This window comes from Procambarus clarkii, chromosome 58, assembly GCF_040958095.1.
Source record: "Procambarus clarkii isolate CNS0578487 chromosome 58, FALCON_Pclarkii_2.0, whole genome shotgun sequence".
NCBI classification, from domain to species: domain Eukaryota; kingdom Metazoa; phylum Arthropoda; class Malacostraca; order Decapoda; family Cambaridae; genus Procambarus; species Procambarus clarkii.
This window is the reverse complement of record NC_091207.1, coordinates 24406080-24424511: the sequence shown is the minus strand read 5'-3', so window position 1 is coordinate 24424511 and position 18432 is coordinate 24406080. Positions and strand designations below refer to the sequence as shown.

Below are 18432 nucleotides of genomic sequence, written 5' to 3'. Positions count from 1 at the left end.
CTTCCCAGTATTTTATCTAGCCTGTTCAAGTTTCACTCAGCCGTTGGGGCCTGTAATATTGGCAGAAATAAGATGATTTAATTCTCAAGTACTTCTTAGTTCAATGTTATATATATGAATGTTCTTTGCGTATAGAACCAGAAAGTTGTGGAGAAACGTATATGGGAGGTTAGGTTAATATGTGGTACCTGGTTTAATGTGTAAATAATTCATTGCTCCTTGGTTTGGTCTCTCTCTCTCTCTCTCTCTCTCTCTCTCTCTCTCTCTCTCTCTCTCTCTCTCTCTCTCTCTCTCTCTCTCTCTCTCTCTCTCTCTCTCTCTGTCTGTCTGTCGCTCTCTCTCTCTCTCTCTCTCTCTCTCTCTCTCTCTCTCTCTCTCTCTCTCTCTCTCTCTCTCTGGAAGAAGGGGTCAATGACCATTGGGTGGAGACGTTGGTTGGAGAGAGAGAGAGAGAGAGAGAGAGAGAGAGAGAGAGAGAGAGTGAGAGAGAGAGAGAGAGAGAGAGAGAGAGAGAGAGAAAAAAAAAATATTGCTGGAGTGGGTTAAGGCGTACCTGTTATGCCAGTTGCTGGAAGGCTTCTGTGCTGGCTAGGGTTCGAGTCTCCTGGTGGGAAAGTGTTCTAAAGTTGTATATATATATATATATATATATATATATATATATATATATATATATATATATATATATATATATATATATATATATGTGTGGGTCATCCGCCTACGCTTAGGTCTCTTCCCTAGACTTACATATAGAAATACTTAATCTGCCGAATAGGTCAACACAGCTAATATGTCAGAAATGACATCATGAAAATCACACGGTAGGAGAGTGTTCAGAGGATAATATTTCCTAAAGTGAGGCACTGTAACCAACTTCGATTGGCCTATGACACGCCCCTACTCCACATGCTTCATGTGCGTAAGTGAGGCTAGCCCTAAGCCTGAAAGACTAGTAGACAATATAGAGAAACAGGCTGGAATAATTGAGAAAATGTTGACCTGGATAAGGGAGTATACCTGAAGGACAGAAAACAAAGAGTCACAGTCACCGACGAAATTTCAAGCTGGATTAATGTATCAAATGGGGTCCCCACAAGACTCCGTTCTGGGACCGCTGCTGTTCCTAATTTATGTGAACCGCCTATCTGAGAGAGTGAACGCGTAGATGCCAATGTTTGTAGATGGTACAGAGCTAATGATAAATGTAAAAATAGAGGAAGACTGCAGGAAGTTACAGGAGGACTTTAACAAACTCCAGAAACGGGGCTGGAATTTAATCCAAATATGAGGAAGATAATGAAAATGGGAAAGGGAGAGAGGAGACCAGGAGGCATCTACACCATAAGGGGAAGGCAACTACAGGAATCAGAAAGAGAGAAAGATTTATGAGTGGATATAATTCCAACACTAACATCAGAGACACATAAACAGGATAACACCAGTAGTATATGTGATGCTGGCATATATTAGAACATGGTTTATAAACCTAAATCAAGACACCTTCAACGTAATCTTTACAACATTTCTTAGACCAATATTGGAATTCGCAGCACCGCTATGGAATCTGCACCTTGTGAACCATAAGTCCAAAACATAAAAAGAACAAAGGTTTGCAACAAGACTGGTTCCAGAACTAAAAATAGTGAGCTACAAGAATAGACTATTGGAATTAAATCTTCCAACCGTATATGATAGAAAGAACAGAAGGAGATATGATCACCACATGCAAAATAATGAGGGGGTAATAGATAATATGGACGAGGACAGCCTCTTCAAACTGAGAGAAAGTATGACAAGAGGACGCAGGTGGAAGCTGGAAACACAACTGAGCCGAAGGAATGTCAAGAAATACTCGTATACCCTGTACGGCCGGGTCAACAAGTGGAATGCACAAGAAGTTGTGGAAGCCACCTCCATCCATAACTTTAAACCCAGATTTGACAAACAAATTTCAACGTAAAATAGTTACATTGTATTGCAACAGGTACAACACGGCTAATAAACTGAGTATGAAGAACCAAACCTCATATTCCCTGAAGACACTGTTAGGTAAACACTGTATCCATTTCCACAACACACACATTGTCTTCATCACCATAAAGGACTCTATAACCCCTAATGAGACGGTCATAACATAACCAGTCACCGAGCAAAATTTCGAGAGGCTAGCCCAAAGCGTCTAAGCCTTCCAACCATCGACAGTCAAATAAACTGACAGACATTTATAGATAGACAGGTTATCCAGCGGTGCCCGGGTGACTGTCTGCTTGTCTCTCTCTCTCTCTCTCTCTCTCTCTCTCTCTCTCTCTCTCTCTCTCTCTCTCTCTCTCTCTCTCTCTCTCTCTCTCTCTCTCTCTCTCTCTCTCTCTCTCTCTCTCTCTCTCTCTCTCCCCACCTTCATTTTTTCACCCTCTTTACATCCCATTCTATTTTCCTCCGCCCTTTTCCCTTCTCCTTCAGTCCCTCCCGAAAAGAAAAAGAGAAAAAGGAAATGAATATAGAATGTAAGAAAACAATTCATTTGATTTAGAGTTTCTAAATCATAAAATTTCTGAGAGAATGGGGGAAGAGGAGAAAGGGCAGGGCGATAAGGGAGGGACGAAGGGAGAGACGAAGGGGAAATGGAGGAGATGGGGGTGAGAATGGAGAAGACAGGGAAGAAAGAGAGGAAAGAGGGGGTAGAAGAGACCCTGGGGCAGCTGTTCGAGGTTAGAGGAGAGAGGGAGGGGGGGAAGGGAATCGGAAAGAGGGTAGAAGAAAAAGAAAAAAGATGGGGAGGGGGGGAGATGAGATTAAAGAGACGGAAGGGAAAGATGTGGGCAGAGAGGGATAAAGAAGAGGGATAGAATGGAGACCAAACTTGTATAAGAAAAAAGACCCACCTTAAATAACGTCTAAGCTTTCCTGGCCTGCGCTCAGACCTAGATCTCACCAGACCTACCGAGGTCTCCTCATCAACCGAGCGCACCAGTTTTACCTCTTTATTATACATATATATATATATATATATATATATATATATATATATATATATATATATATATATATATATATATATATATATATATATTCAAGATTGAGCAGCAATATTTGCAAATTGGCAGGGGATTCGAAAATTGGCCACTGAAATAGGTTCAGAAGAAGATTCCAAATCACTTCAAGACGATTTAGACAAGATTTTAAAATGGCGTAAAAGATTGCCAGTTGCAGTTTAATGCTGACAAATGTAAGGCTCTGAGGATAGTTAATGATGATATAGTTACAAACTATAAGCTGGATGGTGTTGAAATTGAGAATAATTAGATGAAATATATTGCCAAAAAAATCAATATATTAAAATTTAAAATAAGACAACTAGGACACTGATATTTATTTCTCGAAGTGTCTAGCATACTAAATGTTTGGTATTTCTCATGGAGATGAATGAACAAATTGACTCATATCTTGAGTTCCACTGCTTGACTCAAGTTGTGAGTTCATCTACACTATTTGTGCTCTGTTGTCTAGCAATAAAGCCCCTGGCGTTATTCCTCAGCTTTATTTTGCTCTTGTTAAGCCCCATTTAGATTACGTGGTTAATGTTTAGTCACTATACTATAAAATGAATATAAATTCACTTGAACGTGCTCAGCGAAGGATGACAACGCTAATCCCAGGAATTGGAAACCTTGCAAATGAAGAGAGAATGAGAAGGATTTATTTACATTTTCTAGGAAATTGAAGAGTTAGTGGATGTGCACCTCCAAAGGATACGTGATCAACCAGGCTGTGACTCATACGTCAGGCTGCGAGCAGCCGCGTCCAACAGCCTTGTTGATCAGTCCGGCAACCAGGAGGCCTGGTCGACGACCGGGCCGCGGGGACGCTAAGCCCCGGAAGCACCTCAAGGTAACCTCAAGGTGGATGAATGGGCACAAGAAGGGGGGTATAATAAGGTAACGAAATATATCAACACAAAATAGAACACTTATCCAATTTATTTATCTAATAAATTGGATAAGTTTGGATTTAGGAAAAACATGGATAAATACTGGTTTGGTAAAGTCTCTTCCGGGTAACATAATAGACGTGAGTCACTTAAGTGTTTCAGGCGTAAGTTAGACATATAAATGAATGAGTTTGGGTGGATAAAAAGCAAGCTGTCACGTATGAATCAATTGCCCATCTGCCGAATTCAGTAATTCTTATGTTCTTCTCACTTTCTTATATAAGCAAGGCTGCAACATCTCTTTCAAGGCGAAACAATGGACAAACAACAAGACTTTACGCAGGCGATGAGTCACAATAACGTGGCTGAAGTATGTTGACCCGACCACACACTAGAAGATGAAGGGACGACGACGACGTTTCGGTCCGTCCTGGACAATCGACTTGAGAATGATCCAGGACGGACCGAAACGTCGTCGTCGTCCCTTCACCTTCTAGTGTGTGGTCTGGTCAACAAGGCTCTATCAAAGCTCACATCATCTCAACTCAAAACCAGACTATAACCAGAGATATGCTGATGGACAACACCGAAATAATCAACACTACAACGACAGTAGGAGATTAGACATAGCCGAAGCACTTCATATCAAACACTTTCACCCAACTATCAGGAGCCAGTTTCACTTAGGAACGTCCATTAGCACACCCGATGTTTACCAGGATTTGCCTCATTCTGTCGAGTTTCTCATCAACCTGCTCCCTTCTTGGGTTGTGTGACAGAGCACGGTTGATATAGACCTCAAGAGTAAGTTAGTTCCGTTTGCGTAGACTAAACGGTGAACGCCCCCATTCCTCTCCGATACTGTTACATCCAAGGGAGGCAGCTTGCTTCCACACTGTCAAATATGTAGTATTTAGCACGAAGTTTTACCCGAAAGTTACCTTAAGCATTACTGTTGCAAGCATTCCTTTTGGAAGCATTCCTGTTGCTTGCATTCCTGTTCCTTAAGGCGCAAGTCAACAGGGACATTCCCCTCAGTGGTACCCATATCAAGTTGTTGTTTCGATTTTATATGGGTACCTCTCACACGACTTGCTAATGGTCCAGGACGAACCTTGTCGTTTCTCCACTTCCTGATGTGAGGTTTGGTCATCAAAGAGTCGTTTCGTTGTTCATGGGGAAAGTTTTGTTTGTGCCTGTTGAGTTCATCAGAAGAAGCTTCTTCCGTTGTTTGCTAGTCTCTTCAGTGGTTACGATTATAAAAGACTTTCACCCGGAGGTGTTTTCTAGCTGAGACCTCGCATATGTTCCTAGGGGCAGGTCAGGTGTCTACTTGTAAACTTCGTGGAATCTATCATTGAGCACTTCACATACTTCCTTATCATTCTCTCCGTGTCACTTGTTTCTTTTGTGTAGCCGGTTTGCCTTACAGTACGTTCTCTCCAAGCATGTGGCATAGTTAAAGTCAAGTAACCATCTGTCTGACCACCACTGGGATAAGACTACCATGATCTGGTAGTTCAGACTACCAGATATAGTCAATGGATGTAGTAACTCAATGGATGTACCTTCACCTGAATAAAGAATCTCAATCTACCATTTCCTACCATGGAAAGACCCATCTAGATCTTCCTGTTGTCTCCTGCAGTCGTCTGCGTTTCCAGATTTTCCCTTAGACGTGTGAATCTTCTGTAAACAATGCATGCTACTTGTAACGTCTCTCGTCTTCTCCGACTCCTCTCCTCTCATTGTAACCCTCTATTTCTTACCAGACAGGTATCCTCTCATCCATCCCAACACTTGTGCAGTTAGGCAGCATGGGTTACAAGTTTATTTTGAAGCCATTTATGAGGTCTGTCAAACACTTTCTGACAATTAAGAAAAGCAGTCAGCCCACCATTTTCTCTTCTCTTTTATTAATGTCATTTCATCATAAAACTCCAATCAATTTGTTAGGCATGATTGTCTCTTCATTAAATACCTGATGATCAGCTATGAGACAACACCCCTTTCTTTGCTAATCTCTTTCTCTAATACTTTGCAGGGATTGGGTGTTAATGACACTATTTGTACGTACTATTTGTATCTGCAGAATCGAGCTATTAACTCTTGGACCCCCGCCTTTCTAACTAATTGATTTTTCCTCTATTATGTCTACTGCATGTGTACTCACCTAATTGTGCTTGCGGGATTAAGCTCTGGCTCTTTGGTCCCGCCTCTCAACTGTCCATCAACTGGTGTACAGATTCCTGAGCCTACTGGGCTCTATCATATCTACATTTGCAACTGTGTATGGAGTCAGCCTCCACCACATCACATCACATCATGGTGTGCGTGTGTGTGTGTGTGTGTGTGTGTGTGTGTGTGTGTGTGTGTGTGTGTGTGTGTGTGTGTGTGTGTGTGTGTGTGTGTGTGTGTGTGTATGTGTGTGTGTTTGTGTGTAGGACTGTCACCTCATTAATAAACTTTAGAACAACCGGGCGACTGCTTGAGGTCCTTGCTCGTACACCCGCCATCTTTTCAAAGGGTGACTCGATAGCTCCTTATGATTTAAAACATTACTAACAACAGGTGGGCTGATTCATCCCCACATGATTAATAATACACTCAGCCAACGCCTCTTTACTCAGCAGCAACGCCTGCTATATAATGACCCACCTGTCAAGATAGCAGCCGTAATCAGTAAGTCATTCACCAACATTTTTTAAATTGAACCCAAGACAGCTAGCGAATTAACACCAATAGGCTGCTTTACTTCCTAGGCGCTTCGTCACCATGACTAAAGTGCTATAATTGGCTATAGTTATATAACCAGCTCAAATTCCAGCTATCTATAAGATATCTTGTCATTCCGCAAGACAGAGGGACCAAGGAATTCAGCAAATACTGTAGTATCACGCTAGCCAACTATTTGGCTATTTCAATAGTTCACAAGCGTGATATACGACTATCATTAAGTTACATAGCAGTTTAGCCTTCTATCAGTAGAAAATCTAAATAGCAAGCTAGTCATTCACTTTATCAGACAGCCTGTCAGCAAAGCCAGCTAGAAAGCTAGTCAGCAGATCTCATCAGCAGTTGAAATAGCCAAATAGCTTATGTAACAATTCAGGTGATTAACACGTAATACCAAATAGCCAATCGACTATATATTCAGCAAGCAACTAGATTGGAAGAACAACTAGCAACTCAACTAGCGTTCAACTCTACATAAGCGTTCATTTGCATCAGCTATCAAGCGGCAAGCTTCCTTCCTACCATGGAAAATGGCCCCATTAAACACGAAACAATGTTTGGAGAGGAGTTCATCAATCTTCCTATTAGGAAGAGTAGTTTGACTTACTCGATGTATTACTCTAATGAATAATGACCTGTAGTAGAACAACACACACACACACACACACACACACACACACACACACACACACACACACACACACACACACACACACACTTATCAGTCACTCTAGATGAAGTAAAGAAAGAAAAATCTAGTGAAACTAGTCTACATTATCATAAATTACGACCGGAATTAATACCGGTTACTGAAAGAGGTAATACAGTATTGTATCATCCCCCTAACAAAAATAATTTAATAAAATCCTCGCGATAGATTATCTCCGAGAATTCTGGAAAAGATAAACGTAGTGGAAATATTAGAGAATAAAGGGCCAGTCAGGAGACACTAAATATATGACCACTGTCACTGTCAAGTAATCCAATTGACAGTGACAAGTAATAAGGATTACTTCTCACTGACAAGTAATCCACAGCAAGTGCTAGAGTGAGTATACACTCAGGATGAGAGTAATTGAACACCTGGCGAGGATTAACCTACGGAACGCAAAGGCAACATGGATTTAGAGAGGGAAAGGTAATGAACAAATCTACAAGAGGTTTGATAAGGATTCGAACCTACGGACGGGATTTTCCCAGACGGGCCTGAGTCAAACGTCTAGGAACATCCCGTGAGTAGGTTCGAATACTCATCAAGGCCCTTGTGGATTTGTTCATTTGATATATCACGCTATTGTGATTTCTGTGTGTATATTGGGAATGGTTATACCAGGCAAAGATAGACGGAGTTTTGCTACAAGGTGATCAAAATACAATGCGAAAATGACGATGGGTAGATTTAATTTCCCTATAATGCCAGAAATAATCGCTGTATTATTGAGTATCAGTTGAGAGGCGGGACCGAAGAGCCGGAGCTCAACCCTCGTAAGCACAACTAGATGATTACAACTATAGGTGACTACACACACACACACACACACACACACACACACACACACACACACACACACACACACACACACACACACACACACACATACACACTCACACAAAAACTACTGATATGATAGGGAAATAGGACCGGAGTCATTGCAATAAACAACAGAATGCTAGAAAGGCGGGATCCAAGAGTCAAGGTTCGATCCTGCAGGCACAAATAGGTGAGTACACACACGGGGGGGCTTCATGGCTGAGTGGACAGCGCTTGGGGATCGTAGTCCCGAGTTCGTTTCCCGGCGGATGCGGAAACAAACGGGGAGTTCCTTACACCCTGATTGACCTGTTCACCTAGCAGTAAATAGGTACCTGGGAGTTAGACAGCTGCTACTGGCTGCTTCCAGTGGATGTGTGTGTGTGTGTGGTGCATTAGAAAGAATTATATGTAGCAGATATAACAGAGGAAAATAGATTGGTTAGAAAGGCGGGATCCAAGAGCTAATAGCTCGATTCAGCAGACACAAATAGTAAATATACACACACACACACACACACACACACACACACACACACACACACACACACACACACACACACACACACACACACACACACACACACACGCACACACACACACACACACACACACACACACATCTCTCACCTGTTGATTGACGGCTGAGAGGCGGGACCAAAGAGCCAGAGCTCAACCCCCGCAAGCACAATTAGGTGAGTACAATTAGGTGAGTACAAACACACACACATTATAGAACATCAATAACCTACACACAAAAGGAGTAGTAGTAGCAGAGGTAGTAGTAAGTCTCTACGAGTCTCAGGAGACTACTTATAGGAGTAGATACACCGTAAACAAGGAAGCCGCGTCTACCACCTTCCAAGCAACAGCACTCGGTATATCTGACCTAAACAACTTTCAACAAACAAAAACTTACCTGTAACTTTTCATTAATTTAAAATCAAACAATTGTCCTGTTGGCCAAGGTTAATTAACTTCCCCACGCAATAAATAATGGTTAATAAATCCTTCGTAACATATAATGAGTAGATAAAAGGTAATTATGATATCTACGGAGTCGATATCCGTAGATATGATATCTACGGAGTCGATATCCGTAGATATCTGTAGCTCTATATTGCTCCCCCGAAAAATAAAATTAAGTATAAAATTAAAATATATTATTCCTCGTAATTCACAGAGAAATTACAATAACGTGATTTATTCAAGAACAAATCCACATTGGGCCTTGATTGAGGGGTTTCGAACCCGTGCGAGTGAGTGTTCCCAGACGCGCTGTAGTCCACTGTGGCATTCCCCCGTAATATTTAAAAATAAAAAGCTTCAGTGGATACATTATAGGAAATACAGCGACGTTTTGGCGACGTTTTCGCGACGTTCGTCACCACAACCACTTGTTGTTGCTCTTACTACCTCTACTACAATTATTACAACCAACTACTACAAATACACACCAGTTAATGCTACCACTATACCCCTCAACCACACAACTGTTCATACAGCTCTGTATAAAACTACGTTAATTAACGACAACAACAACAACCCTACTTAAACTACCACATCAGCTACCACAATTACTATTATCTCTGCAACTAATACTACTGTAAATTCTACTATTCCAACTACGGCTACATCTAAATCCCCAACCACTTGGGCTGGTCGGTAGAGCGACGGCCTCGCTTCATGCAGGTCGGCGTTCAATCCCCGACCGTCCACAAGTGGTTGGGCCACCATTCCTTCCCCCCCCCCAATCCCAAATCCTTATCCTGATCCCTTCCCAGTGTTATATAGTCGTAATGGCTTGGCGTTTTTTCTTTGATAATTCCCCCTCTCAAATAGTCATTGAAATATAGCCATTAGGAACCATGATTAATCCTTTTTCGGCTCTTACCACTTAGAGTGATGGTGGTTAATGTCTGGTGGTGTGAGAGAGAGAGAGAGAGAGAGAGAGAGAGAGAGAGAGAGAGAGAGAGAGAGAGAGAGAGAGAGAGAGAGAGAGAGAGAGAGAGAGAGAGAGAGAGAGAGAGAGAGAGAGAGAGAGAGAGAGAGAGAGAGAGAGAGAGAAAATAGACGGGAAAGTCAGAGTGTAGGAAAAGAAGAAGATATGGGAGATAAAAGGGAATAGGGGTGGTGGAAAGAGGACAAGAAAACGGAGTTCGCCAAGGGGGGGAAACTAAACAAGAGTGGAATCGAAAGAAAAATATAAAAAAAAAGCTTTGTAAAAGGCAGAAAAAGAGAGGTCCACCTGTCACTATCATCCCTGAATGACCCCACTCAGCCGGTACTACACCTAGGAAAGTGCACTAACTCCTCTCGCGAACGTTAGAACAAACGCTCTACGTTAGCACTAATTCCACCTCTAAATGCACCTTTGACCACCGCAATGCCCACAACGGCATTATCCCTGCCTCGAGCACCGTTCTAACACCGTTAAAACAGTCAAAACTACGCGGCGGAGGACGTTGTGTGTGTGTGTGTGTGTGTGTGTGTGTGTGTGTGTGTGTGTGTGTGTGTGTGTGTGTGTGTGTGTGTGTGTGTGTGTGTGTGTGTGTGTGTGTGTGTGTGTGTGTGTGTGTGGGATTCTCAACACTAATAATACCCAACAATACAGTTTTGTCAAGTAATCCTCTGGAACGGGATTTATGTATCCCGCTTACAAAGTCAAAATAATGGCGGATTAAGCATTTTTTGGTCCTTCTCAGAGAAGGGGGGGAAGGGAGGTGGTGCTACCATACAGCAGTGAGGACAAGCGCTGCCTGAAGGGGCACTTATGTTGGGCTCTAATGTGCGCTCAAGCACGCTGAGGTGAGACAGAAAGAGAAAAAGAGAGAGAGAGAGAAAGAGAGAGAGAGAGTACGATAATTCCTGCGTTACCTGGTCGTCAGACGAAGCAGCATCACTCCTCTCAAACTAGAAACAATTATCAAAAACTTTCCTTTAGCTTAGTTGAACACTTTCAGTGGTAATATTAAAAGTATAAATATAAGAAATAAATAATATATTTATTAAGTAGTAATATATTTATATTTATAAATATAATAATAATATATTTATTTCCCTAAGTAGATATACGTCGGATACATCTTTTTTGTTTGTTAACGTTGTGTTGTCTTTAAGACGAATCTACGATGAATCTACTATAAAACTACGATGAATCTACGACGAATCTACGATGAATCTACGATGAATCTACGAAGAATCTACGATACGCCAGTAAAAACGTTTTTGTTTTTACGAGTCTTAACTCGTCAGTCTTGGGCCCAAATACAAAATACAACAACAATGCCTATAACCCCTCATACAACACGTACAAAACCGGATAGCGAGTGAGCAATACAACCGTTGTAGAACCCCCCGGGGTTGGGTGCCTATTGACCGGTAGAGGCGGTCAATATATGTACCACATTATTGACCACTAAAATAACCATGAGTGAATGGTCTTTGAAATGATAACTTTAGCATCCAAAAGTCAGGTTCAATTTGCTTAAATCAACTATGGAATAGTTTTTCAAGAGACAGAACAAATGGTTTTGCTCCTAAAATCGTCTTAATTGTATAAACAGAATCGTATCTCTTCAAAATCAAATTAGGTTTAAGAATAAAAGTGATTTTTTGATGATTATATTTCCAAAATTAATTCCTTCATAATTGAAAGTGAAGTTGTCTAATGAAAGCCTTTTACAACCAACAATTTATAAAATAAATTCTAAATATTTAAAATACATGTTTATTCAAATATGGGGCAGCGTGTTCTTCAATGTTTGGTTGTTCTCCTAAGCCACAGAACAACATAACAAGAACATAGACATATAAACAGAAGGGAAATGTGTTAAATAATTCTTTGAGTAAGTCGAAATTTTAAAAGCGTGATTGATTTGTTGGTATTGACAGATCTCATCATTGTACTGACAGCTCTCATCTTGGTACTGACAGATCTCATCATGGTACTGACAGATCTCATCATGGTACTGACAGATCTCATCATGGTACTGACAGATCTCATCATGGTACTGACAGATCTCATCATGGTACTGACAGATCTCATCATGGTACTGACAGATCTCATCATGGTACTGACAGATCTCATCATGGTACTGACAGATCTCATCATGGTACTGACAGATCTCATTATGGCACTGACAGATCTCATCATGGTACTGACAGATCTCATCATGGTATTGACAGCTCTCATCATGTCACTGACAGATTTAATAACCGAGCTGTCAGCATTAATTATATTGCTTATAGCTATTATCACTCTCCTTGATTAGTATTTCAGTTTAGCTCACCCGTAAGGAAGCTTTTGTCTTCAAGAACGTGTTTTCAAATCAATGAATCAATCAAATCAATCAAAGATTAGTCAATCTGTGGCTATCCAGAGAATCTATCGTAACTGTTGCTGCTACAGGTCAGATGATTCGTTTCAAAATAAAAATATAAATATATATTTAGAGACGTTAATTACGTAATTGGGAATTATTTAAATTGAATTTATTTGAGAGACGAAATTTTGGCGAATAATACTTTTCATAAACATGGCAAGTATTTTTTTTAGTTAGCAAATCAAATGTTAATTACTCCTCTCAAAGATTTTGGTAGATTATAACGTAGATTTTGGTAGATTTTGTTCACCGAGTATACTCTTTCTTGCATTGTTTACCCACGCTGTTTATATCCCCACTAACAAGTACCTTTTTTTTCCTTTCGAGGTGAGAATCACCCCCCCCCCCCTTTCTATACAAGAAAAAATGCAGCAATTCCATCCTTAATATGTACGAACCAACATGCAAAAAAAATAATATTCAAGCGGATTAAAAAGCAGTGGATGGCGATTGTAGTATTAACTGACCGTCGTCTTCTCTAGACACCGGAGCAGGTGATGATGCTGCATCTCGAAGATGTCTTCTTCTTTGGTAAACTCGTCCATCTCAAGGCCGCTCTCCTGCGCCGCCAGCCTCGCCTCCGCCGCCTTCTTCTTGGTGACAAAGGCCGCTCCAGAAGACGCCTTAGCGATCCGGATGCGGGCTAAGCGTGCCTTCTGTTTCGGGGGTAGGTAAAACACTGAGTTAAATAGCGTAGTTCCCCTCCTCTCACTGAAAATGTCAAAGATATTATAGAATCAAACATTAGCATGACAGTCCTAAAACAGCTTAGCTGCGATCCTGTCACGGGAAGGTGGTTTGATTTTTTTTTTTAAGAAGCTACAGAATTGCTGGAAGAAAATTATACTAGCAGGGCGAAGTGTGTGCTTTTAAGCCATGAGTGTCTGCCTCAGAGTATATGCTGTGAGCTGCAGCAGCTGAAGAGGAGAGAGATCAGTCACCATATACACAGCATGTCTAACAGCTGTTGTTTACATCCACATTCAAAACAAAGCAAGCGAGGCAACACACACATACAAAAAAAATACACAAAAAAACATCGATAAGTCAAGGCGAGTGAGAGAGCGATGCAGCAGCGTGTCGTAGTGTGATTGGTCCCAGAGACCTATAGAGTGCCACCTTATATCACGCTACTCCTTCTCCTACTCCTCTACTTCTCTTATTATCCCGTTCTACATAGTCTCCACCACCTCCTCCTCCTCCTCCATCTTCTCCTGATTTAGTCAGACTCGCCTGTAGTTCCTGTGCGCGCTGGGAAAGAGAGGTTGAGTGTTGTCAGTGGCTGTTGTTCGTGCATCAGATCGAAGCCGGGAGAAAGCGGGAGATATATATCACCTAAACACCTGTGTTGTTAGTCTGGCTTTTGGGGAGAAAGCGGGAGATATATATCACCTAAACACCTGTGTTGTTAGTCTGGCTTTTGGGGAGAAAGCGGGAGATATATATCACCTAAACACCTGTGTTGTTAGTCTGGCTTTTAGGGAGAAAGCGGGAGATATATATCACCTAAACACCTGTGTTGCTAGTCTGGCTTTTGGGGAGAAAGCGGGAGATATATATCACCTAAACACCTGTGTTGTTAGTCTGGCTTTTGGGGAGAAAGCGGGAGAGATATATATCACCTAAACACCTGTGTTGTTAGTCAGAGGCTTTTTGGGAAAAAGCGGGAGATATATATCAACAAGACCTTTGTTGTCAGTCTGTCAGTTAGGGCCGGAAGAATACCTAAATATCTTTATTGTTTGCCACCCATTTTTTTGAGAAAGCAGGAGACAGCACACCTGAATACCTCTGCTGCTATTTAGCATTTGGGAAGGGGGAAAATCTTGGAGGTGAAGATTGGTGGAGTTCTTGGAAGGGAATAATAACTAGCATCTCAGGTCTTACGACCACTTTTTGTGTATATGCAAGGAGGAAAATGCTTTGTTTACATGTGATAGAGTAACTTACCATCACCACATTCACTGTTATCATTGGGACAATGAAACTATACTACACTGAACATATGATTAGTGTTCTGAAAAGTCGTCATTACTGTGAAGAAAAGATGGATAAAAATTGCATATCTTAACACTAGATTTTCAAATGAAGTTAGACTTTAAATGTTTCATTGTTACAATTATATTGCACAGAACTAAATTGAAGGCCACAACATTAAATATTAATAAAATTCATTACAATATAGGCCACTAAACATCTACTAAGTGCATAATATTGCACAACATATTCATATTTTCCTTTATATTAAAACAAATATGTTACATAAAACTATATACATTATTATTAAAGTTCCTACCATGGAGATTCCTCTCCCAGGAGGACAAGAAAATAATTAAAAAAAACAAAATATTAAATTTGAGCACGAAATTGGAGAAATAGAAATCAATAAAAAATATTTACGAAAAAACAAGTGCAATCTATATATATATATATATATATATATATATATATATATATATATATATATATATATATATATATATATATATATATATATATATATATATATATATATATATATATATATATATATATATATATATAGCACAGCAGTACAGTGGCCATGGCTACTAGAGAATACAGCAATACAAAAACATGGTATATCTGCAGCCGAGGCTACAGTACTATAGAGGTCATGGAAGCTGTGTACCAAAGGGTACAGAAGTACACATGGTGTACCAGAGGGTACAGGAACACAGGTAAGAGGGACGCAGGAACTAGTGAGTGAAGCAAGTAAGAGTAATTGACGCAAGAGTGGTTGACACAGAAGTCTCCAGTGACACACTAATGAATAACGTAGGTAGGAGTGATTGACGCAGGTGTGAATGACACAAGTGAAAGTGAGTGAGTGACGCAGGCAAGAGTGAGTGACGCAGAATGTTGAAATTAATTCATTCCATCTGTGCAAATGACGTTGAAGTGACAATGAATCAACGTTAATTATACGTTGATCCTGCGTTGATTATACGTCTCTCAAGCATGTATTGCCCCACTGATGTACAATAATTATCAAGGGGCTTTTAATTATCAATAATTATCAACTCTCCAGTTGCTAGTAATGGAGCAACCGACCCACTCCATACCTCTGTAGCACTATGCTCTCCCTGCTTGTCGTGCCTGTACACTATTATCGCTAACAACAGCGGGGAGTAGGGTCTAAGACCTGACAAACGAGTTTGTGTGTATATCCATCCCCAGTGGGTGCAATATCCACTCAATATCCACGCAATATCCGTCGATTTATTGGTGAAACGACGTTGATTCAATGATATTCTTGGATATTGTGCCCAATAGGTTACGCCACAGGTGATCTATAAACAAACTTAATCTAACCTAAACTAACCTAACCTAATGGACAGAAGAGACCTATTCGTTAGGTTAGGTTTGGATAAGTTAGGACTCCACCATCAACGTTAATTATTCAACATTATATCTATCAACATTATAGTGATAGTGGTGTCCACAGGGACGTTCGTAAATAGAAATGGATTCGCTATATGCGAACGTAAATAGGGATTCTATATCAATTTAATGTTAAGCAGAGTCTACCGTGACAACTCTACTGCTAAGGTAGATGTCCCAGAGTCTACCCTACGTAATCTCCTGGAGATTACGTAGGCTTCGTAATCAAAATGAAACCAAAATGGCTTCATTCACTGCCCCTTGGGAAGAACTGAATATAAACAGAAGAAAGACTACTCAAAAAAGGTCATTTCAAATAGAGTTAACCAACAGTCCCTAAACCAAAAAACCGACTTCATTATTTATTATCAAATAAAAAGGACTGCTGATGTATTACTCAAGAACACAGAACACCTTTCTGTGTTCTGGACAATCAGCCCCAAAACAAAACAAAATTACAATCCTGTCCAAAAAAAACAACCGTGATAAGGTATGATGGGGAATAATGAGGAAGAAAGAAACTGAAAAAAGAGAGGAAAATATGAATTAAAAAAAAAACATTTCTTACAAGTAAAAATAACATTTACCCAACGCGGAAGTGATAAACGTAGATGGTGATAAAAAAAAAAACTATATGACAAGCAGATTAATAATAAGGATTTACTTCAGCAGATTGATAGACTTAAATTAAAAGAATGCAAGGACGGGCTCATTGGTCCATCTAACGCGATTATTTATTATATCAATCTTAAAGATTGTTTCCCTGTACAGCCTTGAGGGTAATTAACGTGGTCACATAAGTCAAGAGAGAAAATATCACTCTTACTGTGATCTGTCAACCATTAAGCTTGACATCGATTGTGAGAAAGTTCCTGGAAGCAATAACTGCAGAATCTATCAGAAATCACCTAGAAAACTACAAGTTGGAAAGTCACCCGACGGGTTAAGAAGTGCTCGTTCCTGCCTCACCAATTGACTATCCTGTCATTCAAAAATATCCGAGGCAATTGACAACAACTGTTGACCAGACCACACACTAGAAGGTGAAGGGACGACGACGTTTCGGTCCGTCCTGGACCATTCTCAAGTCACAATCGACTTGAGAATGGTCCAGGACGGAAAGAAACGTCGTCGTCCCTTCACCTTCTAGTATGTGGTCTGGTCAACAAAATTTAGCCACGTTATTGTGACTCCTCGCCGACAACAACTGAAAACGTGAGAAAAGTCACTGTGTCAGGATGGGGAACCTGCCACAATGATTGCATGGGATCGAACCCATGCAGCATCCTGGGTACACCCAGACTAGTGCCCCAACACTGAACCACATTATGATAAAGGTTTCTCAGGGGGCTGACTCGATCTCCATCCTGATCCAACGATTTTCTCAACTAATATATCACGTTATTGGGATTTTATTGCTAAGGTGTTTTCTTTTAAACAATAGCAAACGTGATGTATGAGACACCAGCAAGGTTTTCGACACGGTTTCCCCCGCCAAAGGGTCGATGGACGTGGTCCATCGACCATAGAGACCGACGATAGAAATAGAGTCAACTGTTTCACCAGCTAAAAGGGATAATGTTTAATAATGATTTTTGAGGGCTCTAGAATGAAAAAAACAAGTAAACCTGAACTTTCTTAGGCCTAGGAAAAGACGTCTATGTATTAAATTAGGCCTAGGGTGACATTTATTGGGATTGGGATTGCATATTTAGGCCTCGGAAGGCTAATCTAAGCCTATGACAGGCTAAGATGAGTTTATTGTTATTGTTCCACATTTTAGCAAGCTATTTGTAGTGTTCCAATAATAAAAAAATAATAAATTTTGGAAGATACACCATTCAATATTTTTGTTTACATTCCATCCATAGTAGATTATATACTATAATTTTTTGAAAGATGAGTTTTAACAACCTTAAACCCCATTGCATGGTTTGCAGGGCATAGAGTCGGGCTACAAGGAGTGAAGTTTAAGTGACGATTGATGTCAGTAGAGGCGTGTTGCAGGGCTCTATACTGCAGCCACGACTGTAACTAATTTTCAACAACGACCTTCCCTGGAAACACAAACCGAAACTGTCTCTATTTTCCGCTTGTTACAACTTGTAATAAAGTTGTTACATCTTGGCTTAACGTGTTTATGACGTATTAGAACGTTGTTACAATTTGCTATATTGGTTGTTATAACTGGTTAGGAGGTGTTAAAACTTGCTCGAACGTTGTACCAACGTCGTAGTTTCGGTGTGTTTGGTGGGTTTGTACTACAGCCAGCAAGCTTACGGACGATGCAAAGATTGAGCGTGTAGCGAGTTCACAGGTGGACTCTGACGGACTGACGAGGCATTTCAAGGAAATCCAGAGCAAGGCAAGCAAAAATGGATAATGAAGTTTAAGGTTGATAAATGCAAATTTTTTTGACCTAGGGAAAGACAGCGATGATGAATAGA

At 40.5% G+C, this 18432-nt stretch overlaps 1 protein-coding gene across 4 annotated transcripts in view; it reads right to left on the bottom strand.

Annotated features, from left to right (window-relative positions):
• Positions 1 to 18432, bottom strand: part of Shal (Potassium voltage-gated channel protein Shal) — a 303351-nt gene that overhangs the window by 56198 nt on the left and 228721 nt on the right. For all 4 annotated transcript variants that reach the window (XM_069306693.1, XM_069306694.1, XM_069306696.1 and 1 more), the window contains exon 3: positions 13051 to 13239. In XM_069306693.1, the coding sequence (XP_069162794.1) occupies positions 13051 to 13239 (189 nt within the window). The remainder of the gene's footprint in view (positions 1 to 13050; positions 13240 to 18432) is intronic.